Below are 27,553 nucleotides of genomic sequence, written 5' to 3' on the forward strand. Positions count from 1 at the left end.
TCTCCCTGCCGTGGCCTCTCCCGCTGCGGCGTGCAGGCTCCAGACGCGCAGGCTCAGCGGCCATGGCTCACGGGCCCAGCCGCTCTGCGGCATGCGGGATCCTCCCGGAGCGGGGCACGAACCCACGTCCCCTACAGCGGCAGGCAGACTCTCAACCACTGCGCCACCAGGGAAGCCCTAAATCACTTTTTGATTCAGAGTCACTGATGCCGAGGTTTACCAGCATCACCGGTCTCAGTACCACGAGCAGTGCAGCGAGGGTGAGGCAGCATTGAAGGCCGCTCCACCGTATCCAGGATGTTCATCCAGGTTCCTGACGCCCATTCTGCAAGTACTGATGCATCAGCGACACCCACGCCCTGACTGCTGACTGGCCAACACGGCATAGCCCAATCTCAGAGTTGTTAAAACATGGGGAAACAGTGTGTGCCAGAAGCAATGAAATACTCTTCTTCACTTTTATTAGCTGGCCTGGATGAGCCTAAAACGAGGCTGCCAAAACGCTCCCTCTAAATGGAAATCTCGTCCCCTGTTTAAAACCCTTCAATGGCTTCTGAACATTGACCAAAAGAACAAAGTCCAAACCCCTCTGCATGGGATACAAAACTCTTCACGACCTGTTTCTTTAAAAAATTATTAATTATTTTAAGCACACAAACATGTAGAGAACAACATCACATAAATAATGTGGTGCAAGCAACCAGATTGGACAAATATGACAAATGTTTGCACTTTGCCATATTTGCCTAGAATATTTGGTTTTTAATCTAAAGGAATAAGCTGTTCCCGGTGCATCGATGTTCTCTGTATGCACTGCTCGTCCTATTGTCCTCTTCCTCCCAGGGCCAATCGCTCTCTGGAAGATGTGACACATCCCTTCCATCCATGTTTTACACTTTCACTTTAGCTGAACCCTTTCCTCCCTCCCTGTAATAACACACTGGATTGTTTTGTGTTTTTCACTTTTACGTATATTTTATTAACTGTCTAAATCCTCCAGCAATGTGTGTTTCTCATCGTTTTCCTGTTGGTGGGCACTAATGTTTCCCCATTTTTACCATTTCAAACAATAGGGCAGTTAACATTTTGAGCATGTCTCTTTGTGTACGATAGTGAGAGTTTCTCCACAGCAGCTTTGTTAGTAGAAACATCATAAAGCCCCAAATGAGAGTTATATATGTAACATAAAATGTTCTAGTAGCCACATTAAAAAATATAAAAAGAAATTGATGAAATTAATTTTAATAACATATTTTAATCCAACATAGCCAATATATCCATTTCAACATATATCCAATATGTTAATGAAACACAGTATTTCTTTTTTTCTAAAAAAATAAATTTATTTATTTATTTATTTTTGGCTGCGTTGGGTCTTCGCTGCTGTGCGCGGGCTTTTTCTAGTTGCGGCGAGCAGGGGCTATTCGTTGCAGTGCACGGGCTTATTGCGGTGGCTTCTCCTGTTGTGGAGCACAGGCTCTGGGCGCGCTGGCTTCAGTAGTTGCAGCACGCGGGCTCAGCAGTTGTAGCTCGTGGGCTCTAGAGCGCAGGCTCAGTAGTTGTGGTGCACAGGCTTAGTTGCGCCGCGGCATGTGGGATCTTCCCGGATCAGGGATTGAATCTGTGTACCCTGCATTGGCAGGCGGATTCTTAACCACTGTGCCACCAGGGAAGTCCAGTATTTCTTTCCTAAAGTCTTCAAATCCGAAACAAAGTTCTCAGTTTGGATGAGCCACATTTCAAGAGTCACAAGATGCTGGTGATTACCGTATAGGACAGCGTGACTGTGAAGTATGTATTTAGAGATGGAAACATAGGGTCACAGGATATGACACGCCATCTGCAACCTTGCTTGATATTATAAACGTGCTCTTCAAAGTGTGCAAAAGTCACCCTTCCCTGGTATCCTTCCCGACACTCAAGACTGATCTGCCTGCCAATCTTGGCTCGTCTGCTGGGTATGAAAAGGCACCTAATTGTACTTTTCTTTGTTTGCTTTCCTGGTAAGTTTGAGTACTTTTTCATGTTTACTGATCACTTGGGTTACTTTTTCTATGAATTTCTCATAATGATCCTTTGTTCATTTTTCTGAGTTACATTTTTCTTGTTGATACGTGGTTCTTTACATATTCTAGCTACAGAGCTTTGATGGACATGTATCTTAACAAACGTCACTTTCTAGCCCGTGATTTGTCTTTGCATTTTGTCATACAGAAAATTTTAATTTCAATGTAATATTTATCAATATTTTCCTTTATGGGTTTGTGCATTTTCCGTGTCGGTTAAGCAATTCTTCTTTGCTTGGAAGTCATAAAGACATTTGCCTATTATTTTTTTCTTTAAGAGTTTTAAAGTTTTCCTTTTCACATTTAGTTCTTTATTCTAGCTGGAATTTTCTTTGTGTTAAGCCTGATGTAGAAGTTTTACCACCTCACACCCCGTAGGATGGCTGCTATCAAAAAACACCAGAAAATAACAAGTGTTGATGAGGATGTGGAGAAATTCAAACACTTGTGCACGGTTGGTGGGAGTGTAAAATGGTGCAGCCACTGTGGAAAACAGTATGGCAGTTCCTCAAAAATTTTTAAATAGAATTACCGTATGATCTAGCAATTCCACTTCTGGGTACATACCCAAAAGAATGGAAAGCAGGGTCTCCAAGAGATTTTTTTTTTTTTTTTTTTGCGGTACGCGGGCCTCTCACTGCTGTGGCTTCTCCCGTTGCGGAGCACAGGCTCCGGACGCGCAGGCTCAGTGGCCATGGCTCACGGGCCCAGCCGCTCCGCGGCATGTGGGATCCTCCCGGACCAGGGCATGAAACCGTGTCCCCTGCATCGGCAGGCGGACTCTCAACCACTGCGCCACCAGGGAAGCCCTCCAAGAGATATTTTTTATGCTCATGTTCACGGCAGCCTTATTCACAAAGTATGGCACATACATACAATGGAATATTATTCAGCCTTAAAAAAGAGGGAGTTCTGGCACACGCTACAGCGTGAATGAACCCCAAGGACATTATACTGAATGAACTAAGCCAGTCACAAAAAGGCATACTGCATGATTCCACTTATATGAGGTACTTAGACTAGTCAAAATCACAGAGACAGAGAGTAGAATGGTGGGTGCCAGGGCTGGGGGGAGGGGAGGATAGGGGGTCATTGTGTCATGGGAACAGAGTTTCAGTTTTATAAGATGAAATGAGTTATGGAGATAAATGGTGGTGACAGTTGCACACCATTATGAATGTATTAAATGCCAGTGAACTGTACGTTTAAAAAATGGTTAAGATGGGGCTTCCCTGGTGGCGCAGTGGTTGAGAGTCCGCCTGCCGACGCAGGGGACGCGGGCTCGTGCCCCGGTCTGGGAAGATCCCACATGCCGCTGAGCGGCTGGGCCCGTGAGCCATGGCCGCTGAGCCTGCGCGTCCGGAGCCTCTGCTCTGCAACGCGAGAGGCCACAGCAGTGAGAGGCCCGTGTACCTCAAAAAAAATTATGTATATTTCACCACAATAAAAAAATAGAAAAGGGAATTCCCTGGTGGTCCAGTGGTTAGGACTCAGTGCTCTCACTGCCGAGGGCCTAGGTTCGATCCCCGGTTGGGGCACTAAAATCCCACAAGCGCACACTGTGGGCAGATAAAAGAAAAAGAAAGGAAAAGAAAAATGTACTAGGGAAAGTGGGAGGGCTTCAAATGTACCATTAATGAATGAATGAATGAATGGTGGGAGAGAATAAGGCAGCGAGGGAAGGAGAAGGGACTTTAATCTAGAGAGAAGATGCCAGATATTAAGAGATGACAATGGAAGGAGGACTGGGAGCTTCGACCTCAGTCTCAGCAGGGGCGAGGCCGCTCCCGACCAGGGGAGGGCGAGGCTCCAGGTGCGGGTGTGGGGCGTGCTCCCCTCGGGAACCGACAAAGAGTCACTACAGATGCCACTATCCACTGAGAGGTAAATCGAAGCAAAATAAATACTTTATGATTGCCATATAACACATTTAATTTTGTGTTTTGCCATGTGGATTGCCAACTGGTCCAGCATCATGCACTGAAAAGTCTGTTATCGCCTCATTGATTTCTCAACCATCTGTCTGTACCCAGCTCTCACGCCTGGGATTTTTTTGCGGCCTCTATCTATTCTGCTCCAAGTTTCTAGCTTTGATCCGGGACCACAGGCCTAAGTACGATTTTTATAATAAATCTTGACATTTGCTATGGGAAGACCTTCTCTTCTTTATTCTTCAGAACTGTCTTGGCCATTTTGGACCTTTAAATTCCTTCTGAGTTTAAGGAGCACCTGGTCAACTTCCGGAAATGACCTGTCGGGATTTTGATTGAAATAGCATTGACTCTTTGGATGAATCTGGACAGAACTTGTGCTTTTAAGATGGAATCTTCCCATCCATGAACATGTAGTTCTCTGCTGTCAATGGATGTTTAAAATTTTGTCCTTCACTAATTTCTTAAAATTTTAAAAGATTTTCGACATGTAATTTTTATTACTGTAAATGGCATCTTTAAAAAAATTATTTTCAGGACTTCCTTGGTGGTTCAGTAGTTAGGACTCCGCGCTTCCATTGCAGGGGGCGCGGATTCGATCCCTGGTCGGGGAGCTAAGATCCCACATGCCGCGTGACATAGCCAAAAAAAAAATTTTTTTTTTCAAACTGTCTTTCCTGGTGTGTCACCATACTGCTGATTTTTGAAGTTGCTCATAAGTTGCTCTTATATCAAAACTCTCACTGGTTTGAACGCTCTGCTCCAGCGTCTGGATCTTCTTTGGGGACAACCGTATAGCCCATCAACCACACACACCTTGTAGCTTCCCCCTCACTCCCAATCTGCAGCCCCGCTTTCTCTCGGGCGCCCCTCCAGCCCTCATCCTTGCTGCACGTGTGTCTTGCATTAGCCTCCCGTGAGGACTGTTTCATTTGCACAAGTTCTGTTGTGCCTCTGGGCCTTGTGGGGGTCACTTCTCTGCCTGGAGTCTCCTTGTTCCCCTAGCTCCACCAGGTTTCGTGCAAATGTCACCTCCCACGTGAAAGGTCCCCAACTCAGCCGCAGGAGGAATGGTTTCTTCATTCCTCAGAACTTCGGGGACAAAGGCATCTCCCGTTAGGGACCATGCACGACGTGCTGTGCTTCAGGCTTTGTCACCCTTGTTGGAGTGAGGGCGCCCGAGTTCGGTGACTATGTCAGATCCAGCTCTGTACTCCCAATGACTGGCCCCCTAGAGCCTGGCACACAGGAAGCGTCAGGAAAGACTTGATCAAGCTGTATCTGAACTTCAGTTGGTAGAGCTGGGATGGTGGTTACCCCAGATCTAGAGTTGTATCCTTAACACTGTGGGTTCCAGGGATTGATTTCATCACATTAACCAACCTCACAGTTTGATTTATAAGTTGAAAGACTAGTGTGAGAAAAATGGATTGTGAAACATATTGATCTCTGCCCCCGGTTCCTGACACAAAGCTCCTAAAACCCTTGGAATTTCATGGGTAAATCAATCTTTTTTTTTTTTTTTTTAATGAGATGACTCGGGTGGCGGGTGGGAAGGGGGCAGTCTTGAAGAGCTTCAGGAGTGGGACTGGTCACTCGAAAAACCAAGCCATGATTAGAAGCTTGGGACTTTCAGCCCTCTGCTCCCCTTGTGTGGAGAGCAGAGAGGGGCTGGAGGTGGAGTTAATAATCCTACCTCATCATGCCTACCTGATGAAGCCACCATAAAAGCACCAAGGATTCGCAGAGCTTCCGGGTTGCTCAACAAACACATGGCGGTGCCAGGAGTGGGGTGCACCGGTGGGGACAAGGGAGCTCCGTGCCCTTTCCCCAGACCCCACTCCATGCATCTTTCCATCTGGATGTGCCCTAGCCTTCATCATATTCTTTCATCATAAACCTGCAAATGTAAGGAAGGGTTTCAGTAGGTCCTATGAGCCATTCTAGCAAATTATCAAACTCAAGGAGGGGCTGTGAGGACCCCACCTTACAGACCAGTCAGACGAAGGTTTAGGGAATCTGGGACCTGTGATTGGCGTCTGAAGTGGGAGTTAGCCTTATGGGACTGAGCTGTGAACCCGTGGGGACCGCACTAACTCCAGTTACTGTCCGAACGGAACTGAATCACAGGACAAGCAGCTGGTGTCAGAGCATGGGTTGAGATGGGGAAAAAACCCCACATCCGGTGTCAGAGGTCTTGTGAGCATGGTAGTCGTCTGAGAGTAAAGGAAAACACAGTTTATTAACTTAGGCTGTGACTGCTCTTACCTGGGAAACAAGACAAGCCATGGGCCCAGTGCACAGCCTCCCCAAGAGCTCAACCCCACCGGAGACCCCAAAATAGATGAGGGGGTCATAGGTGAGCAGAGCAGAGCTCCTAGCTCCAGCCGGCCAGCCTTGCCCTCCTATCACTTGTACTATCATTTTCTTTGTATATACTTATTTTTTTAATGTAAATTTTATTTATTTTTGGCTGTGTTGGGTCTTTGTTGCTGCGCGTGGGCTTTCTCTAGCGTGGTGCACGGGCTTCTCATCGTGGTGGCTTCTCTCATCGCAGAGCACAGGCTCTAGGCGCACAGGGTGCAGTAGTTATGGCTCGCGGGCTCTAGAGCACAGGCTCAGTAGTGGTAGCGCACTGGCTTATTTGCTCTGCGGCACGTGGGATCTTCCAGGACCAGGGCTCGAACCCATGTCTCCTCCCTTGGTAGGCGGATTCTTAACCACTGCGCCACCAGGAAATCCCCTCTGTGTATTTTTTAAAAGTCAGTTATCTCCTTTCCCCTAAAATGTATTTGAAAAGGAAAATTTATATCACTTCTTTACATTTTAAACCAGGGTCACCGGAGATAAACAGAAAGTAACTGAAAAGAAAAAAAAATGCATTAAAGTTTAGCTGGAAAGTTCTGCCTGCTAACAGCGCTGGGGCCCAGGCCTGCCCTACCTACCACGATTCAGTGTAAGACACGTTAGTGCTGAAGGCCAGCACCAGGCTTCCTTCTGACCACCAGTGGTCACAGCATGTGGTCTCTAGGAGAGGCTGTTCAGAGGCAGGACTCTGTATACTCCATCAGCATCACCGGCAATATCTAGTGAGCGTCCTGACTGAAGGGCTTCTTTTGTTTTTTTAGTGGGTATAAATCATTTAAACCTGGTAAGATTTAGAATTAAAATTAGAAATGTTTACAAGAATTTTTACAAGGTTTATATACATAGAAAAAGCTTGGAAGAGTATCGCCCAAATGTCACTGCAGAACTTGCAAAGATAATGCAGAGAGCTCTTATGTACCTTTCACCCAGTTTCAGTTTCCCCTAATGGTACATTCCTCTTATCTCACATTTCTGTGGTGCATTTGTCAGAACTTAGAAACCAACACTGGACATTACTATCAACTAAACTCTAGACTTTATTTGGATTTCACCAAATTTTCCATTAATGTCCTTTTTTCTGGTTCAAGGATCCAACCCAGGGTCCCACCATTTCACTGAGTTGTCACGTCCCCTTTGTCTCCTCTGATCTGTGACTGTTCTGTATTTTTATGACCTTGACGAGTGTTTTTCTCTGTTGTTAGTGCTTTGGGTGTCTTATCTAAGAAACCACTGCCTAATTCGAGGTCACAAGGGTTTTTACCCCTGTGCTTCCTTCTCAGAGTTTGATTGTTCAGCTCTTACACCGAGGTCCTTGACCCATTTTGGGTTACTGTTTGTACACAGTGTGAGGTAGGGATCCAACTGCATTCTTTTGCGTGAGGCTGTCCAGTCATCCCAGCATCATCTGTTAAAAATACCATTCTTTCCCCACTGAATGGTCTTGGCACCATTACTGAAAATTAACTGACCATAAATGTGAGAGTTTATTTCTGGATCATCAATTCTAGATTACATACAAATCAGTATTTCATGCAGTACCACACTGTCTTAATTACCGCAGCATTTTAGTAAGTTGCAAAACTGCGAAGTGCGAGTCCTCCAACTTTTTCAAGACTGTTTTGGCTATTCTGGGTCCCCTGAATTTCCATATGAATTTTAGAATTAGCTTGCCAATTTCTACAAAGAAACCACCTGGATTTTGATGGGCATTGTATTCATCACTGTGCTTTTTGATAACACGTAAAAGCAAATAGGCCAGTTCGTAGTTATGTCATGAAATTTCACTGGAATAACAATATGGTCCCAACTTGTCATATTAAACAATTAGAAAACTTAAAGGGACACGTTTATTTTGAACATCACATCTGAACACAGGGGTTTAGTTTGTTTAAAGACTTTATTTCTAACAGATGTTACAGCTTATAAGTCATAAAAATCATCAAAATCATCGGTGGACGTGTTATGGTTTCTAGGACGTAAGGCAGCTTCGATCTCTGAGTTACTGTCGTCAGACTCGCCCCAGAAGGCTGGAAGAGAAAACCAGACAGCCGCTCAGCATCTCTGCAGTCTGATTAGCTTGGCTTAATCAGCCGTGGCCCGCAAAGAGCCTCCTGGGGGCCCTGCGTGGTGCACCTGAGCGGACAGGCCCGGGGCGCAGGCCAGTGTTGCAGCAACGACTCGCTTCTGCGTGCTCCACGTGCTGCGATGGGAACTCATGGCAGAACACTTGCTCCTCCCTTCTGCCCAACTCTCCACTGTAGGATGGGAATCTGTAACCAGGGGGAACATGGGGGCAGGGCGGCTGGGTGCTCTACCAGGCCCGGTAACAGCTTGCCTGACTGCTCCTCGTCGTGAGCTCCCTCTGTTCCTCAGCACAGGGACACGGTGGAGGAACAGCAGTGAGGTCTGCACTGAGACGAGGGCGTGGGTACACGCAGTTCATTTGGGAGGTGACCCTGGGCAGGATGGGGGGCGAAGAGGGTGTTAACCAGGAGCAGGGCTGGCAGTGGACCGCTGGGGTCAGTCCTGCTGGGGCCTCAGAGAGACCACAGAACACTCCTCAGATGGCCCCAAAAGCCAGCAAGGAAGTGGGGTTATTTATCCACCAACTCCCACCCTTCAGTGGCTGGGGGTTGTTCTCAACCAGGCGTCGACTCCCTGGAGCTCCTGGCTCCTGTGGCCAGAGAAAATCCCCCGGGTGGAGCCGCAAGCTGCCCGACAGGGAGGCTGCAGGCTCGGCCTGGAGTGCCAGGGTGTGGTGGGCCCACCGCCTGCGACACTGACCACCCCTGCGACCCCCGTATCTACAAGGCACAGCCTGCCACCGCCGCGATGACTCCTGAGATGTGACCCCATCTAATCCTCGCACCAGCCTGGCGAGGTGAGTACAAACACGTGTCTTACCGAGGCTGCGAGGGTAAGTACGTGGCCCGATCCCGGCGGCAGAGGGTGCTCAAGCCCCAAGTCCCACCGGACCGGCTGGGAACAGGGTTTCAGAGGCAGGAGTAGGGGCGGCCCAAGCTCGGCAGGGGATACGCCACTGCCAGTGTGGAAGGAGGGTGTTGAGGGATACATAGGAGCTCCCTAGCAGGAATGTCACAAAGAAGGAAGGGTGTGAGGGAAGGCACAGAGGTACGAGGGTGGAGCACAGGGAAGGCTGGCTGCTACTGGATCCACCGAGGAGAGGACGCGAACTCAGAGGAACAGGGCTGGGAGCAGGGGCCGGGCCAGACCACAAGGGGACGTTCCAGACTCTACCCTGCAGGTGGCGGGGGTGCTGGCCCTGCTTCCCCAGCAGGCAGACGTCTGGATGAGGATTCAGAAGCCAGGGTTGGGGGAGGGGCGGGGGAGGGCTACCGCAGGAGCCCTCAGGTCAGAGCAGCGGGTACCTGCGGGCAGTGGCAGTGAGGACTGGGACAGAGGTGAGGACGTTTCATGTGGAAGACATGGCAGTGGGGGGGGGGCGCGGGGGGGGGAGGCCAGGATCCCCTGCAAAGTCATACCTGCAGATTAAAGCGCTGGGCACCACGGACCCTGGCACCCGTGTTCTCAGAAGCCCCCAGTTCTCCCCCAGGAGAGCTGCAGGGCCCGTAAGCACAGGCAGGCGCCTCCGCCCGCCCCCAAGCGTGCCTGACACCACACGTCACAAACCACCCTTTTAGCTAAAACACAAAATGAGAGTCTGGTCTCTGGTTATTTCTCTTACCTTTAGACTTTAAATTGGTAGCTAGTTTCTTTTTGTTTTCATGCCTGGAAAATAAAGAAAGAACCTAAGTCCTGAAAAAATAAAGACAATCAGACTAATAGTTTTACAAGGAGTGCACTAGGGAAGAAGCACACATTACTCACTGGGAGGCCAGAAGGTTTACATTTACTCCCCAAGATTTTTTTTTTTAACATCTTTATTGGAGTATAATTGCTTTACAATGGTGTGTTAGTTTCTGCTTTATAACAAAGTGAATCAGTTATACATATACATGTGTTCCCATATCTCTTCCCTCTTGCATCTCCCTCCCTCCCACCCTCCCTATCCCACCCCTCTAGGTGGTCACAAAGCACCGAGCTGATCTCCCTGTGCCATGCAGTTTTAAAACCAAAAAGCCCTGCGGATGCTCTGGTGGGAGGGTCCCGGGCGCATTGGGCCGCACGCTGGGCGCTCACTGGGGAGGCCGCCAGGGCAGGAGGCAGGTCCTGGCACGCACCGAGCAGGCAAAGCGCAGCGCTGCTAGCTAAGCTGAAAGCAGAGGGTCTGAGGAACAGGGAGAAGTCGGCCAAGAGGTTACAACACTTACCTTTGTCAAGCCAGCGATACGATTCTCAACTGCTTAACAAGGAGTTCAGAATAAACTGTTTGCTTAATTAAGGGTATTAACTCGTGGTAGAGAAAAATGCAAGAATCCTGTCACCTGTGTTTAGGTTTCTGTGTGTCACACACACGAAAGTGCAAGTGTCCAGGGACGCATCTAACACCAGGTGACTCGCTTACTAAACCCACTGGACCGAGAAACTGGCTCTGCGGGAGACTGTGTCCATCTGCGTCACCTTATCCAGAGCTTTCGCAATTGACATGCGCATGGAAGTCCCCTCTCGGAGCACCATTCCAGTTTCTTATTACACTTAAATTCTTTTAAGTTCATCCTAAATGGTCAACGAGATGTTAAAAAAGAAACAGTCACTTGTGTATGGCTTGACATTTTGATGTTTTTCTCATACTACCGTTGAAGTTTTCCCTCCCATTTACATTTGCAGATTACTCCGTGAAGGCAGATTCCAGCCTTTAGGTGGGAAGAGCGCTGAGAAAAGACGAGGACACATCCTGCTGCAGCACTGCTGCTCTCTCGGCAGGACCCTGGCCCTCCTGATGCAAGAAACCCTGGGAACACATCTCTGTCACTTTGGCTCAAGTCTGGCTAACCTATGGTTTGAAAATCTGCCTTTTGCCATAGCTGCCATAATTTACATTTTTTTTTCCAGTAAAACAAGCTCCATGAAGGCATAATTTTCTAGGCAGTCTGTGCTCTGTCAGTGCTCCCTTTAAACTTGGTGGCTGTTTCTTCGTTTTGATTGAAATATAGTTGATGTACAATATTATAAAAGTTACAGGTATACAACATGGTGATTCACAATTTTTAAAGGCTATACTGCGTCTATAGTTACTGTAAAATACTGGCTGTACTCCCTGTGTTGAACAATGTATCCGTACCTCTTAATCCCTTCCCCCCGCCTCGCCCACCCCCAGCCCCCTGCACTGGTAACCACTAGTTTTTTCTGTTTTTTTTTTTAAATTTTTATTGGAGTATAGTTGATTTATAACGTTGTGTTAGTTTCTGCTGTACAGCAAGGTGAATCACTTATACATACACATATACCCATTCCTTTTTAGATTCTTTTCCCATATAGTCATTACATTACAGAGTATTGAGTAGGGTTCCCTGTGCTATACAGTAGGTCCTTATTAGTGTTCTCTATATCTGTGAGTCTGTTTCTTTTTCTATGACACTCACTAGTTCGTTGTATTTTTTAGGTTCCACATATAAGTGATATCATACAGCATTTGTCTTTCTCTGACTTATTTCACTTAGTGTAATACCCTCTAAGCCCACCCATGTTGCTGCAAATAACAAAATTTCATTCTTTTTTATGGCTGAGGAATATTCTATTGTGTATATATGTACCACATCTTCTTTATCCATTCATCTGTTAATGGACACTTAGGTTGCTCCCATACCTTAGCTGTTGTAAACAGTGCTGCTATGAACACTGGGGTGCATGTGTCTTTTCAAACAGTGTTTTCATTTCTTTCAGACACATACCCCAGGAGTGGAACTGCTGGGTCATATGGTAATTCTATTTTTAGTTTTTTGAGAGACCTCCATACTGTTTTCTACAGTGGCTGCACCAATTTACATTCCCACCAACTGTGTATGGAGGGTTCCCTTTTCTCCTCGCCAATATTTGTTATTCATGGTCTTCTTAATGATGGCCATTCTAACGGGTGTGAGGTGATACCTCACTGTGGTTTTGATTTGCATTTCTCTAATAATTAGCAATGTGGAGCATCTTTCCATGAGCTTGTTGGCCATCTCTATGTCTTCTTCAATAAATTTGAAAAATGTCTATTCAGGTCTTCTGCCCATTTTTTAATCAGGTTGTTTTATTGATACTGAGTTGTATGAGCTGTTTATATATTTTGGATATTAACTGCTTATCAGTCATATCATTAGCAAATATTTTCTCCCAGTCTGTAGGCTGTCTTTTCATGTTGTCAATGGTTTCCTTTGCTGTACAAAAGCTTTAAGTTTAATTAGGTTCCATTTGTTTATTTTTGCTTTTATTTCCTTTGCTTTAGGAGACAGATCCAAAAAAATATTGCTACGATTTATGTCAAAGCGTGTTCTGCCTGTTTTCCGCTGCAGTTTTATAGTATCCGGTCTTAACATTGAGGTCTTTAATCCATTTTGAGTTTATTTTTGTATATGTTAGAGAATGTTCTAATTTCATTGTTTTACATGTGGTTGTCCAGCTTTTCCAGCATCACTTGTTGAAAAGACTGGTCTTTTCTCCATTGTATATTCTTGCCTCCTTTGCTATAGATTAACTGACCATAAATGTGTGGGTTTATTTCTGAGCTCTCTATTCGGTTCCATTGACCTATGTGTCTGTTTTTACGCCAGTAATGTACTGTTTTGATGACTGTAGCTTTGTAGTTAGGGAGTGTGATTCCTCCAGCTCTGTTCTTCTTTCTCAAGACTGTTTTGGTTATTCGGGATCTTCTGTGTTCCCATATGAATTTCAAAATTATTTGTTCTATTTCTGTGAAAAATGCCCTTGGTATTTTGATAGGGATTGCACTGAACCTGTAGATTGCCTTGGGTACTATGGTCATTTTAACAATATTAATTCTTCCAATTCATGAACACAGTATATCTTTCCATATGCTTGTATTGTCTGCAATTTCTTTCATCAGTATCTTACAGTTTTCCGAGTACAGGTCTTTTATCTCCTTAGGTAGGTTTATTCCTAGGCATTTTATAATTTTTGATGTGATGGTAAATGGGATTGTTTTCTTAATTTCTTTCTGATAGTTCATTGTTATTGTATAGAAATGCAACAAATTTCAGTATATTAATTTTGTATCCTTCAACTTTACTGAATTCACTGATGCGTTCTAGTAGTTTTCTGGTGGCATCTTTAGGGTTTTCTATGTATAGTACTATGTCGTCTGCAAAGAGTGACAGTTTTACTTCTTCCTTTTCAATTTGGATTCCTTTTATTTCTTTTTCTTGTCTGATTGCTGTGGCTGGGATTTCCAATACTATGTTAAATAAAAGTGGCAAGAGTGGGCATCCTTGTCTTGTTCCTGATCTTAGAGGAAACACTTTCAGCTTTCCTTGGTGAGTGCCTGTTTATCTGATGTGACCAACTAGTGGCCTATGCCATTTCTCCATGAAGAGTGGACGGCCCCACAGCCAGTGCTGACTGTCACGGAGGCCGCCAGTCAGGTGGCTGCTGACAGTGTAAACCTGAGTCCACCTTCTGTAAGAGTGCATGCACACCCACACACACACACAAAACACAATTGTGGGTTGTGTCTACTCTCTAGCCAGGTCCCACTTCATGAGGACACCAGGCTCAGTGCAGGGTGGGTAGGCAGACATAACAATGCTGTAAAGATGCAGAGAGACTAGTTTGCCAGCTGACGTTCAAACAGTAAGAGCCACGTGGGGTTGTGGGAGATGGCAGGAGCACCGCAGGCAGAAGGCAGGCAGGAGGACTGAGAGAACAGGTGGATGATGGGGCGGGTGGTGGTGTGGCTGCAGGATCCCAGAGGAAGCAATGCACTCCCTGGACTCTACTGTGAGAGCTGGAAAGGATTTCCAGGCCAGGCCCAAGGCAAGGGCACAGAGGCAGGCGAGCACATGCCAGGTCCTTACAGCCTGGCCCCTGCTCTGAGCTCCATATGCATGTCCCGGGCTCACCTGCTGGCTCCAACTTGGCTGCCTCCAAAGAGTCCCATGGCCAACATATCCATCCACAGCCAAACTCAAGCTCCTCCACCAAACCTGGGCCCTTCTCCTGTCTCAGCTAACGGCACCCCAAGCCTCGAGTCCCTCCCAACCCCTCACCATTCCTCTGCCCTCCCACACCCAATCAGCCCCTAGGTCCTGCCAAGTTTACCTCCCAGCACTTCCAAGTGTCCTCACCCGTCCCCTATGCACTGCCACCGCCTGGTTGACCAAACCAGCATCTCTTGCCTGGACCTTTCTAACAGCCTCCTAACTGGTGACACCACATCCACCTCGTCCCCTCCGACCCACTTTCCACTCGGCAGCAAGGGTGAGCTTTCGAAACACAAATCTGACCCCTCTGCCTCCTTGCTGAAAACTCTTCAGCGCCTTCCTATTGCTTTTGGCAAAAGAACTAAACCCTGAACAGCGCCTCCAAGGTTGGTGCCCAGGCTTCGTTGGGCCTCCTGCTGTAGCCTCCCCCACACCCCACCCTCAACCCCCAAGTCCTCACTGAATTTGCTACTTCACAGTCATTTCTGTCACTAACTGACATGTGACTGCCCTTAGGCTGTCAGCTCTACGAGAGCTGCCACCGTACCAGTTTCAGCCCCCGGGGTACCCGGTGCTCTGCACTTAGTAGGTGCTCAGTGATATGTGTGGAAGGAATAGATGAGCCTCACTAAGCATAGGACCTTGCCTAAAGGCACGTGGATCAACATTTGATATTAGATTATTTAATTTGCATGTTTTTACTTCTATCTGAGTTCAGATCAGGTTGTTCAAGTGTCTTCCCAGAAACATGTTTCAGAACTAAACGCATGTGTTCAACCCTGAGGAAGGTGGAAAATGCTTCCAGGTGTTTCCGATGCCATCCTCACCCCTTAGGGGAAGTATTTTTCCCTTTGGGAAATCATCTCTGCTAGTCAATGTGACACTGCAGTGTGAGGTTGATTTTTATTACACATGACTTGTAGGGTCAATATTTCTTTCTCCAGGTCACACCTAACGTCTGAAGCTAAGTCAAGGCCAAAGGGGATGGTGTGAGATCTCGGAGTAGACAGAGCCAACTTGTTTAGCCATTATCATAAATGAGAGAGAACCCAAACCAAACGCACTTCTGAAAGCATAAGGATGCGAGAGTTCAGGTTATAAGCCACGGGGCATGGTCCCTGTGCTCTATTAGATGTGCTTGGACTCCGACTGCCTGACCTTCCCTGACAGCGTGGACGTCACACCTCCACTGTGTAAGGCAGAGGCAGCGAAGGTGAGCTGTAGAGAGCCACTGAGTAAGTGGTTCAGGTGTTGTGGTCTCTGTCATAACTATTCTGCTGCACAAAAACAGCCACGGACAATATGTGAACTAGCGGATGTGGCTTTGTTACAAGCAAACGTCACTGAGAGACACTGCAACTTGAATTTCATATAACTTTCAGGTATCGTGCAGCATTATTCTTCTTTGGATTTTTCCCAACCATTAAAAAACATAAAACCTCTCTCAGCCTGCAGGCTGCACAGAACCAGGAAGAGGTCCAGGGCCAGGGCTGCCGAGGCCTTCGTGAAGCGCTGCCACCACCTGAAGCCCGGCAGCAAGCCAGGGAGCCCACCCTCCCCGGCCTGCTCGTGGGCGACTCCTGGAATCCAAGAGAGCAGAGTTTTAGTTTTTTCCCTAGAACTTTACAATTAGTCTGGAGGTCCTATTTCCAAACAAACCACTTTCAGGTAAGACACCGCAGATAACTGATTAAATTAAGGCGTGGGCATGCTCTGCTGGTCTCATTCACGGGGTACCATCTCTGCGCAGTGTCCTGGGAGGTGTGGCACCTCCCCCTCTGCACAGTGACCACCATGTGCCCACCAGTGAGATGCTCCCTGTCGACATTTTGCCACACTGGCTCTGTCACATGTCTTCTCTGTCTGTCCATCAAACCATCTCAGTTTTCGATGCTGTTTATAAATTCCCTTGCTATTGATAAGGGATTAGGACAGACAGGTAAGGACAACTCTCATCAAAATCATTTTTGCTTTCATCCTTGCTACACATAAGAAGTTATGGTCAGCTGGGGTCTTAACAGCAGGTTTTATTCTAAGCACAGCACCTAGTGAACACCTGACATGGGTACTAGAGGAAGAGTCAAAATTAAGTGTCGACTATTCATTAAATTTTAAAAATTTTTTAATTTTTATTTTGTTTTTAGTTTTGGCTGTGTCAGGTCTTAGTTGCAACATGCGGGATTTTCCGTTGCAGTGTGCGAGCTCAGTAGTCGTGGCGTGTGGGCTTAGCTGCCCTGCGACATGTGGGATCTTCGTTCCCCGACCAGGGATCGAACCCGCGTCCCCTGGATTGGAAGGCAGATTCTTTACCACTGGACCACCAGGGAAGTCCCTCAACTATTCATTTTATATGAACAAAAGGCTAATAATATCGCTAGAAATAGGCTACACGGTCGACATAAGTACAAAATTAGGTGGCAAGGATGTCTGCCAGGATTCAGGTTTGCTTTGTGGGACCAGCAAGTAGAGACAAAAGTGAGGCATGGAAAACCTATGGTTCCTAGGAGACTCATCATTAAGTCACACCAGGGCTCAGGAGGCAGCGCGCTCTGTGAGGGGTGACGGAGGCTGTCGGGTGAGCACAGGGACCCAGGGAGGTGGGCCACAGGAGCTCCTCAGAGCCGCGGGATGTTCTAAGGTTAGTAACACAGACTCTCAACCTCATGGTCAGTAACATATTTTTGAAAGAGAAAAATATCTACAGCCCATTAACAAACATAACCAACTTTTTGTGGCTTTGAGGCCACGTCCGTCAAGTTTGGCAATGAGCTTTTGAGGGTCCTACCAAGAACATGGCCTATGGTGTCGGGGGCGATGAGGAAGGGCCCCAGAGGGAAGAGCCCTTGCAGTTCTAGAGTCTTATCATAAGCCTGAAAAGAATAACTAACTTATGAGAAGATGTGGTCTCTACACTCTGAATTCTGTAAGTTTAATGATTTTGACTAAGCTAAAATCAGTATTAAAATGTCTCACACATCTTCAGCTAGAATTTTCCTCAAAAAAGACGTGTTTCTGAAAAGCACAAGGCAAAAAAAAATTCGGAAAGAAAATAAAAAATCCCAATCAGTGTGCCAACAAATCCCTGTAAATCCTCAATTTTAAGTGTTAAGAGGCAGACCGGTCTGAGACAGCTTTAATTTGACAAAGTCTGACTGCCCTCTGATGGTCAACCAGGGGCCCTGCAGCAGATGCCATTTTTTAGGGGTCAACTTCTTTACTCCTTCCCTTCAGCCAATCAAGCAAAGACTGTTCTTTCGTGCTGTGTCGAAAAAATAAAGTAGGCGGGCTTATGACAAGAAACGTGGAATGTTTAGGGAGCTGCTACTTTGGTAGAATTTATGGAGAATTTAGCTTTGCTAAACCAGAGACAGAGACCGGGGCTTTTATATCAGAACATAAAGGGCTTCCAGAAAAACCTCACTCTTATTTCTCTGGACTACTCGTTCCTTGTGATCACCTTATCATCCCAGGGGAAGCGGCACAGGATCAGGCAAGAAGAGACAGGACGGCCGCACCAGAGCAGCAGCTGCCGCCTGGTGCCCTCCGCTGGCCACTTCCATGGCTGCAGGGCTGGCACCAAATGCCACCAGCGGCCCTGCCAGGGTGCGGTAGCTGGGTGACTTCTGCTACCTTTTCCCCAGGCAATTATGTTGCAAGCACACATCTTTTTCTTTCGGTAAAACGTTATCTCAATCCAAGCAGTAAACCACAGTTACATGGCAGGCGGTTAAAACACGCTCTCTGTTGACTAAATGGATCCGGGAGAGTGAAAACAGCTTCCTGGGGAAGGTGGGGCGAGACAGTGTTTGCGGAGGAGAGGAAGCTCTGGCATGCACCTCTCAACAAAAGGGAACAAGTGGTCTTTACTCAGAGAACAGCTTCCTATTAGGACTCACTCCTTCGTACATTATGCCTTTCATCCCCACTCAACCACAAAATGATTTTGCTGAGGCAAATACAATGGTAGAAAAAGATTTACACTGAAAGAATCTTTAATAATAAACTGTTGCCGATCTGCCTACTTGCCCGTGGTTTATAATACAATAAACATCGGATTCTATTACGGCTCATGCACTGAAGCCGCTGCTCTGGAAAACGGAATATGAAAGCACGGGGACCCCACCACCATCACAATGAAATGAGCATGGATAAATGTGCTAAGAGTATCTCTTTGCATCTTTTATAGCTTGTGTGTATTAATCTGTAACGCTTATTAAGAAAGTCATTGCTATGCAAAGCAGCACCCAATCCCTTTCTCTGGCTTTTCAACAGAGTGCACTGTTTAGCCAATAGGACGGACCCTCTGGTCCTCATTCTGCATTCATCACAGGCAACATTTGCACAATGTATCTCTCAAAGGCGGCTGAAAGGAAGGCCTTAATACTCATGTAAACAACTGCAAACCAATTACTTAATGAATCAGGCCCACACATAATGAGGTGCAGACAAAGAGCTATAAATGCATTTTTGCGCCCAAGCCGCTGCTTTAAAGTAAAATCCCTCAGCTGTAGTTTGGGCTTAACTAGCACATCATAATTATTGTCTCTAGGACATCAGAGGAAGCCATTTTTTTTTTTTTTTTTTTAAGGTCCAGCGGGGTTTTTTTTTTTTTTTTTTTTTTTGAGGTTGCTCATCAGCTCACTGACAAAATAGAGCAAAGAAGAATTTTTAAAAGTGCTACAGCAGCACTGCACTGTTACGTTTATTCTCAAGTACTGGGTTTCGAGACCACTTGTAAAAGCAATAAAGCACGAGGAGTGACTGCAGTAAGTGGGATCCTTAAATGTAAGCCTCTAAGAAATTTCAGTGAATCCAGGCACAAACAGCAAGCCCGGGGCTCTCAAAAGCCTAAGGCGGCGTATGAACACCAAACCCAGCACAAGAACCAACCATGGCAAACAGCGCGCCAAACCCACACACTCCATGCCCAGAACTTTCATCTCTGGATTATTATCAACTGTCGAGAACCCGAGGGTCCCCTGAAGGCCTCTTTTTTTTTTCCGGAAAGGGGATGATGTGATTATTTATAATTTAGGAAATTAATTTCATGCAGAAACAACAGTAATAACAAAAGGCTCCTGCCTAAAACTGAAAGGGAAAGGAGTTTGATTTTATAATGAAATATAGATGCAAGATGTGAAATGTCAAATGATCAGACTGAGAAAATGTTCTACAGAATCCAACTGCTTTCTAAATGTGTTTAAACATTACTCCAAGAATATATACACACACACACACACACACACACACACACATATATATATATATATATAAAAGTTTAAGAAGAATTGGCTTTTTTAGTAAAAATATAAAGAAAATAAACACTTCTAACAATCCTGAAAACCTAAAGGGATGTATTATTAAGCCAAATGGTGCCATTAAACCCTAAAAACTACCTGTAGAATTTATTATCTTTTAAAATTTCTTTCAGGAGACCTAGAACTTGAATTTATAATATAATCATAAAAATATAATACTTTAATACTCTTCCTGTCCCATAATTCATTATCTCTCACTTCCTTCAAAAACAGAGATGAAAGATATTAAAGATAATAATTTCTAAAAATTAAATGAGTGGATTCCCTAAAATTGAACACACAAGGTTTCTAAAAGAACTTAATATCAGAAAACCAATCTCATTTAAATATATCCAGGTCCTAAAAATACTGTAGTGTTTTTCAAAATAGAAATGAAAATGAGATTTTTTTTCACTGTAAAAATACCACATTTCTGAACAAATAATTTTATCTTACGGGACATTACAAACGTAAAGTTCCTGTTTTAAAATTTCATCAGGGCGAGCAGTTAATTTGAATGTAATACAATCATCTACAGGACATCTTTTGAGGGGAAATATTACAAAAGGCAAACTTGTGTTGTTTTAAATGCTATTTAGCCCAAAGTGGAAAGGTAGGCATGTATCAGACAACTGCTTCTACTCCCATCCACAAATTCTTCCTAAGTGACTCAGTGCCATTGCACGATCAGTATTTTATGTTGATGACACATCTAGCACACGACTCACTTATCACTGCTCCAAAAACTTACAACGAGTGCTACAGTTTAACAAATGTGAAAAGATAAATTTTCACATTTGAAAATAAGCAAGAAGGTATCAGAGAGGGAAAGAATAGTCCAGCCCAAATACTTGGTAAAAAAGAGGAATACAAAAACAAATATCCAGCAATTGCTTGTATATATCTCTGCGGTCTCAGAAAGAAGAAACAGGCCACTTTATTTCTTTTAAGGCCTGGCTCTTTCTCTCTGCCCTCTCCGACACCCTCCATTGTGTGGTTTCTAAGCAGCCCTACTGCGAGCAGCTGTAGACGCTAATTTGTGGTTCACTGAGGTGTCAATTGAGTCTTAAACCAAGGAAACAACAGCTGCAAAACAATACTTGGCTCTGGTGCAAATATTTTCAAAGGTAGACTAAAGTTTCCACTGTCATTTCAGATAAACAAAAACCTCAACCATAACCTTCCATCGAGTCACAGAGCAAAATCATCTGCAGCCAGCGTTTAATTCCCTGAGGAGTGACATTTCCCGTCTTGCTGCCGCTATTCAGAAAGGCTTGCACGACTTTACCTTGACAAAGGACTGCCTTCGCTAGACGAAAAACTCGCTTCTGAAGAGATCTTGTGAGTTGTCTTTGTCTTGAATGTACCGCTGCCAATATTCAAACCTGTGACAAGCACAAGCGTGGAGAGTGAGCGTGGCCATCGCAGTGAATGCAGAAGCGGCCTCACGATAACTTGTAAAACAAACATCAACAGAGGAAGAGCTGTTCACAGAAAGCGAGGGGCTTCTGAGGCAGGGAATGACACGGAAAGGAAGGGGGCGGCTTCCCGTGATAGTTACACAGAGTACGTAAAAAGTAAAATCATTCAAAGAGCGCCATTTTAAATGGCCACGATGTGTGTGTGAGCACATGGGTCTCCACCGTGGCACTAGGCTCTGGATAATTCGAGTTGTTGTAACACGGGGGCAGCGCTGGCTCACCGAGCTAACAGGAACTGGGAGCCAGTCTCAGAAGCAACTGACACCTCTGGATGACATTACCGCCCACCCGCCTTTAAGCCCCTCTGCCAAATCCTCTCTTTTTCCCTCTCACGGAGGAGAATGAACGCCCACTGAAAACCATCGAGGCTACTCCTTAACTAGCCTGAAAGGGCTGATGGGGAAGATGCACAGTCCACCCCCTTTCCCTGGAGCCTGGGGAACCAGACCACCCCACAGTGCTCCCAGCTTGCAGGGCGATCCCTGACCTCTGCCTCCTGGGCGTCCTCACCTTGGACGTTTCTGCTACAAGTCTGATTCTTAACTGGCAGTCAAACTAGATCGCGGATAGAGGGTGCATAAGCATCGCCTCGAAAGGCACCTACTGCATTCCTGACCTGTAACCTGCGTGCCTGCTCATAACCTCTGAAGCAAAGTGGTTCTCTTAACAATGTGTCCATGTTCGGCCCCTAGAGGGTCTGCACCCGCTTAAGGGGACCAGGTCTTTTCAGACATGAAAACAAAGTGGCTTCCTTAGAGACAGGTGTGGAGACAAGAGATCTGGTGCCTGACACAGGAGATGAGCCACGTGCCTCCTCATCCATGGTTATATCTGGGGTGGCTCTGCGTTCAGTGTGTGACAGCGTGTGACGTTCCACACCGGGAACGTGGCCCTCCCACCCACCGCCTGCTTCTCGTGGGAGCTCAGAGAAGTCCCTAGGGTCAGGGTGAGGGCGAGAATGGAAACGTGATGCGTGACTGAATGCACAATAAACTCCAGAGCCAGCATCTAACTCCAATGCCAGCCAACACTACCAGGAGCACTTCGAGGATCCCAATGTCTTACAAAGCACACACTATGATTTTGAGTGTGGAGGATGGGAACCGAATCGAGGGGTGCTTGGCTGTACAACCCGTGTTGTGTGGATCACGTCATATGAACAAACTCATATGTTAATCATTAGCATATTTTATTATTTTTTTTTTTTTTGCGGTACGTAGGCCTCTCACTGTTGTGGCCTCTCCCGTTGCGGAGCACAGGCTCTGGACGCGCAGGCTCAGCGGCCATGGCTCACGGGCCCAGCCGCTCCGCGGCATGTGGGATCTTCCCAGACGGGGGCACGAACCTGTGTCCCCTGCATCAGCAGGCGGACTCTCAACCACTGCGCCACCAGGGAAGCCCAATCATTAGCATATTAATAGCACTATAATTTTTGATACACATCCAAGGGACTACAACTTATGTCAAATTTACTCATTGTTTGAGCCTGTCCTATTAGCCATTCAAAATATACTTACCAAAATCACATCTGTAGAGTCACCTTCCAAACCATGTATGCCTGCTAATGGGTTGTAATGCTCCAAAAGAGGCATTACTCCCTTGGGTAATTTGTAAAATGAGGGAGGGGGTTGGATAAATACTTCCTGAGATCCCTCTGGATTCTGGTTCTGTGATTCAAATGTGAAGAAAGTGATGAAAAGCAAACAGTGCATAGGGCTGTATCTTTCTACAGTGATGCAGACCTCCATCGGGGCAGAAGCCTGTTTATACCTCAACAAACTACAATGTCTCATGTTTGCGGAGTTCAAATCACCACCACCAATAACATGGCCAGCCCTCCCCGGGGGCTTTTCTCTACCAGGCACTGTGTTAGGCATTTAACCTGCACTGGCTCACTGAATCCTCACAACAACCCAAATAACTGAATTTTGCAGTAACTAATTCTAACACTAATATTATCTAGGAAATAGCTTTCCAAAGACAGACAGCTAAGTCTGATATACCATAAATATCTCCCTCAAAAAAATGTCTGTCTGATGAAGACAGCTTTGAGACAATTGAGAAATCTGAATACGGACTGGGAATTATGTGATATTAAGAAATCATTCTGATAGGTGAAATCATTCTGATAGGTGAAATTCATTCTAATAGGAGAAATTCATTCTGATAAGCAAAATCCCAGCGTGGTGGTTTATATAAAAACTAGAGCGGGGACTTCCCTGGTGGCACAGTGGTTAAGAATCCTCCTGCCAACGCAGGGGACATGGCTTCGAGCCCTGGTCCGGGAAGATCCTACATGCCGCAGAGCAACTAAGCACGTGCGCCACAACTACTGAGCCTGCGAGCCAAAACTACTGAAGCCCACGCTCCTAGAGACCGTGCTCCACAACAAAGAGAAGCCACTGCGATGAGAAGCCCGCACACTGCAATGAAGAGTAGCCCCTGCTCGCCGCAACTAGAGAAAGTCCGCCTGCAGCAACAAAGACCCAACACAGCCAAAAAGAAATTAATCAATAATAATAAAAAAAAAATTAGAGGGAGTTCCCTGACAGTCCAGTGGTTAGGACTCGGTGCTTTCACTGCTGTGGGCCTGGGTTTGATCCCTGTTTGGGGAACTAAGATCCCACAAGCTACGCAGGACAGCCCCCCAAAAAAAAGAAAAAAAAAAGCAAGTCGTTAAAGTATACTTCCTTCTGTTATTAATCCGTTTACTTTCACAAAGGGAGTTGAGGTGACTTATACCAAAAAAAAAAAAAAAAAAGGAAAAAAGTGTGATAAAGTAAAAACAACTGAAAAATAATAAAAATATGATAATAACGTATAAGAAAACTAAGAAGATTATAATTGAAACAAAAATCCTAAATTGAAGGAACTACATTTAAGCTTAAAATTGAGCTCTTACTGGGATTTACAGTCTTTTCATTTGAAGAACCCCAAATCCCCCATCATTCAGGCAAGGGAGGTAGCCCAGATGACACTCCCCACTACTGATTAACAAACTGGGAAAAGGTGGGAAGGGAAAGAATTTGGGGTGTCTGTGGTGCTTAGCGACAAGGTACCATTGTGACACGTCAGGCAGAACCCAAGGGCCTGTAAGGCCATCGCCAGCACACACCCTGGAGGGAAGCTTCTTCCAAACTCCTGTTCATTAAGGACTCGAAAAGTACTGGCTCATTCTGCGATGGTGACAACCTGTTACAAAGCAAACTCCAGAAACCTCTGACAGGAGCACATCATAACACTTCCCTGTACACAGCCCTGGCCGTAGCCCTGGGTCTCCCAGATACTGGCTTGTCCGCCCTGCTTACCTGACAGTGATGCAGAGCCCTCGGCCTTCTGGAATCCGTCTTCAGCTTGGTGTGCACTGTCCTGAAGGGTAGACTGTTTCAGCATCTGGTAGGCTTTCGTTTCTATATATGAGAAAAAGTCCCAGGTAACAAGATACCCACAGGCAAAAGAATGAATTTGGGCCCTTACCTTACATCATACACAAAAATCAACTCAGAAAGGATTAAAGACTTAAATATAAGACCTAAAACTATTAAGTTCCTAGCAGAAAACGCAGGAGAAAAGCTTTAGGATATCAGATTTGGCAGTGATTTCTTGGATACAACACCAAAAGCACACTTAACAAAATAAAGGCAAACAGGACTACGGCAAACTTAAAAAGTTTTATGTGTCAAAGGAAACAATCAACAGAGCCCTTAGCCCTGCTCTAAGTTAAAGTGGGGAAGACTGTTGGGAAGAATACTAAATAAGGGTCCCGTGAAGGACCTGAGGGACACAAGCTTCCCCATTGCCTCAGGTCTCAAGGACTCCTGGGTGAAGCAGAGGATGCAGAGTTAGAGTTTTAGCAGAGACACAGCAAAACAGCACCCATGGCCACACTCTCAACATGGCCACTAACTAAAGGATTCCCCTGTCAGCTCCAGGGGCTGGCCATCGGCTGCATTCCTGTGCTTGCTGGTTCAGTTTAAGAACTGAACTACCAGGCCCGTTATTACTGGTTAAAACTACCAACATGCTGAAGGAGAAAAATATAACTTACCTTGCCCTACTGAGAATCAGTCAAGATAAAAAATAAGTATTTAAAATGAGCATCATATTTTTGAGTAGTAAATGCTATGTAATTAAAATATGCACAGATCAGGGACTCTTAACTCTGAAAATAATAAATCCTAAGGCAACATTTTTTAACATTGCTGGATTGTGAAATCAGTGTCCATTGGAACTAGCACTGATAGTTTGAAAACTTTAATAAAGAAAACACCAGATGCAGTACACGCACGAGGGGAAAGTATTGTTTTGTGTAACATCTGTGTGTGTGGGGGGAAGTGGCCTGGGAGAGAAAGTGTTTCTTGCTGTAGGTTAATCCCAGTGTCCCAGGGTGGCTCGACAGGAGTGCATCGTAACAGTCTCCGATTAATCCTAACAACCGTATCACCTCACATTCACTGTTAGGTAATCTGTTGAGGGGTAAGGTATTAATAAAATCAAAGGTGGAGTGTCTGAATTCTAAACAGGTAAAGAATCACTGTAAAACAGATGAAAATGCTGTTTTGTTTTTACTTTATAAAGATCAGCCAAAAAGACTTTCAGCTTTTAGGGTACAAGTCCAGATTTTAACGACCATGTGCTATTTCTGCATTCAGTGAAACTTATTTGGTCAAGGAAAAGACAGCAAAAGATAGAAAGAAATTTTTTTAAAGAGAAATGAAGGAAGGAAGCGGGGAAAGAGGGGAGAGAAAGAGAGAAAGGAGAGCTGCTTCTTGATGAACAAAGGCTCCTGGTGGCTGGAAGCTAGAGCTGGGCTCTGCTGTCTACCATCTGAAGGGAAATCATTTGACTCCAGTAAGCCAGCTCTCAGGCTTCTCAGAAACCAAGAAAACATGTGCTATTTATTTTCAGGAGAGGATTTTTGTGCAAAATATCAGGTTAGTAGCTGTGAGGTGATTTCAGATTGGGGGTGGGGGATTAAGTATTCTGTCCAAATACAAGACGGAATGTATCTCATCTCTGGTGTGAGCCTGGAAGGGAGGACCGGGCAGCGAGTCACCCCAGCCCAGGGGCCATCCTAGCGCTCGGAAATCAGCTGCACATGTCTCCCACACTGGGGCCTGCCCGTCCTTCTCGAAGGACTCGGACTCTCTCACTGGGCTGCCCGTCCAGGCTGCCTCAGTCTGCTTTCAACGGTACAACAGTTTGGAGGGAGAAAGGGCATCTCTCCCGCCCACGCAGCCAGAGCCCACCCCCTTCCCACACCCGGCTCCTCACGGGCACTTGATCCTTAAACCTCCTGTGGTCCTTCTCCAAGCAGAGTCACTGGCGGCCGTCCGGACAGTTTTTATGTGGGATGTGGCGGCCCTGACCCGAGTAATCAAGGGTTGGCACGATCCAGCTGAGGACCACCAGGCACATCGCCTTCCCCCACCTCCAGTGCACGCTTCCTCTAATGGTTTCAGCGCAGAGTGAGGTTTAAAAGGTGAAAGGATTACGTGCACTCCCTTGGAGGAACAAACACTAACTGAGGCAGGACCAGCGACCCCAAAGCAGCCGGAGGGGATGGAGCAGACGCTCAGGACTGGAGTCGTTCTCCCACGGCACCGGATACCCTTATTCACTGTTACTTTAGTCAGAAGAGCTGCACAAAACAGCAGACGAAGAACTGAGAGATGACCCAGAAAGGAAAAACAAAATCAAGGTTTGGTTTAAAAAATGATCAGGAGAGGTTACAGGCTACACAGCCTGTGTAGAAACAAGGGAAGAGGGGTTCAAGTACACAGATTCTGCAGCAGAGAGGACAGGGCAGGACTGTCAGTGCGGACACTCTCTGGGGCCCGGCAGGACCACACACGTGACTCTGGCCAGATGGGAGCGGTAGGAGGGGCGGGAGAGCTCACGCCCTGTCCGGAGGGGACAGCTGTTCTGTGGCCACGGCCGACTGCTGCCAGCCGGGAAAGCGGGCCTAGTCTTGCCAGATTTCTGGCTAAAAAAAAAAATTAAAACACTGCACAGGCCACACAGAACATACTTGCAACCTTGAAACTAGACAGCGGCGAGCAATTTTTTCTGTGTTCACTGAATGTGGCACAAGAACACTCAAGAGAAAAACTTCAGCCAAGGGATACAAGCTAGATGTTAAGGATAGCTTTCTCCGCTAAAAGAGCTGACATAGCCCGGGACATAGGATCAAGGAGGCTGCAACAGCTGTCTGGAGATTGCTAGGGCGCTGTCTGTATCAAATGGACCAGATTCCAGAATTTTTGGAAGCAAGAGTATACTTTTTGCTCAAACAATTCAGACATTCTCCTGCAACAGCCTAGAAGACTTGGCCAGGACACCAACGGCATA

The 27,553-nt window shown here is 46.1% G+C and overlaps 1 protein-coding gene across 1 annotated transcript in view; it reads right to left on the reverse strand.

Annotated features, from left to right (window-relative positions):
* Positions 1–8,252: 8,252 nt before the first annotated feature.
* KIZ (kizuna centrosomal protein) overlaps positions 8,253–27,553 on the reverse strand; it is a 108,868-nt gene continuing 89,567 nt past the window's right edge. The window contains exons 10-13 of the mRNA XM_024750782.1: positions 24,511–24,612; positions 21,010–21,106; positions 10,071–10,114; positions 8,253–8,391 (exon numbers count right to left, since the gene is read on the reverse strand). Of these exons, the coding sequence (XP_024606550.1) occupies positions 8,285–8,391; positions 10,071–10,114; positions 21,010–21,106; positions 24,511–24,612 (350 nt within the window). The 3' untranslated portion in view covers positions 8,253–8,284. The remainder of the gene's footprint in view (positions 8,392–10,070; positions 10,115–21,009; positions 21,107–24,510; positions 24,613–27,553) is intronic.

Source organism: Neophocaena asiaeorientalis, unplaced genomic scaffold (genome assembly GCF_003031525.2).
Source record: "Neophocaena asiaeorientalis asiaeorientalis breed wild unplaced genomic scaffold, Neophocaena_asiaeorientalis_V1.1 scaffold567, whole genome shotgun sequence".
Taxonomy (NCBI): Eukaryota; Metazoa; Chordata; class Mammalia; order Artiodactyla; family Phocoenidae; genus Neophocaena; species Neophocaena asiaeorientalis.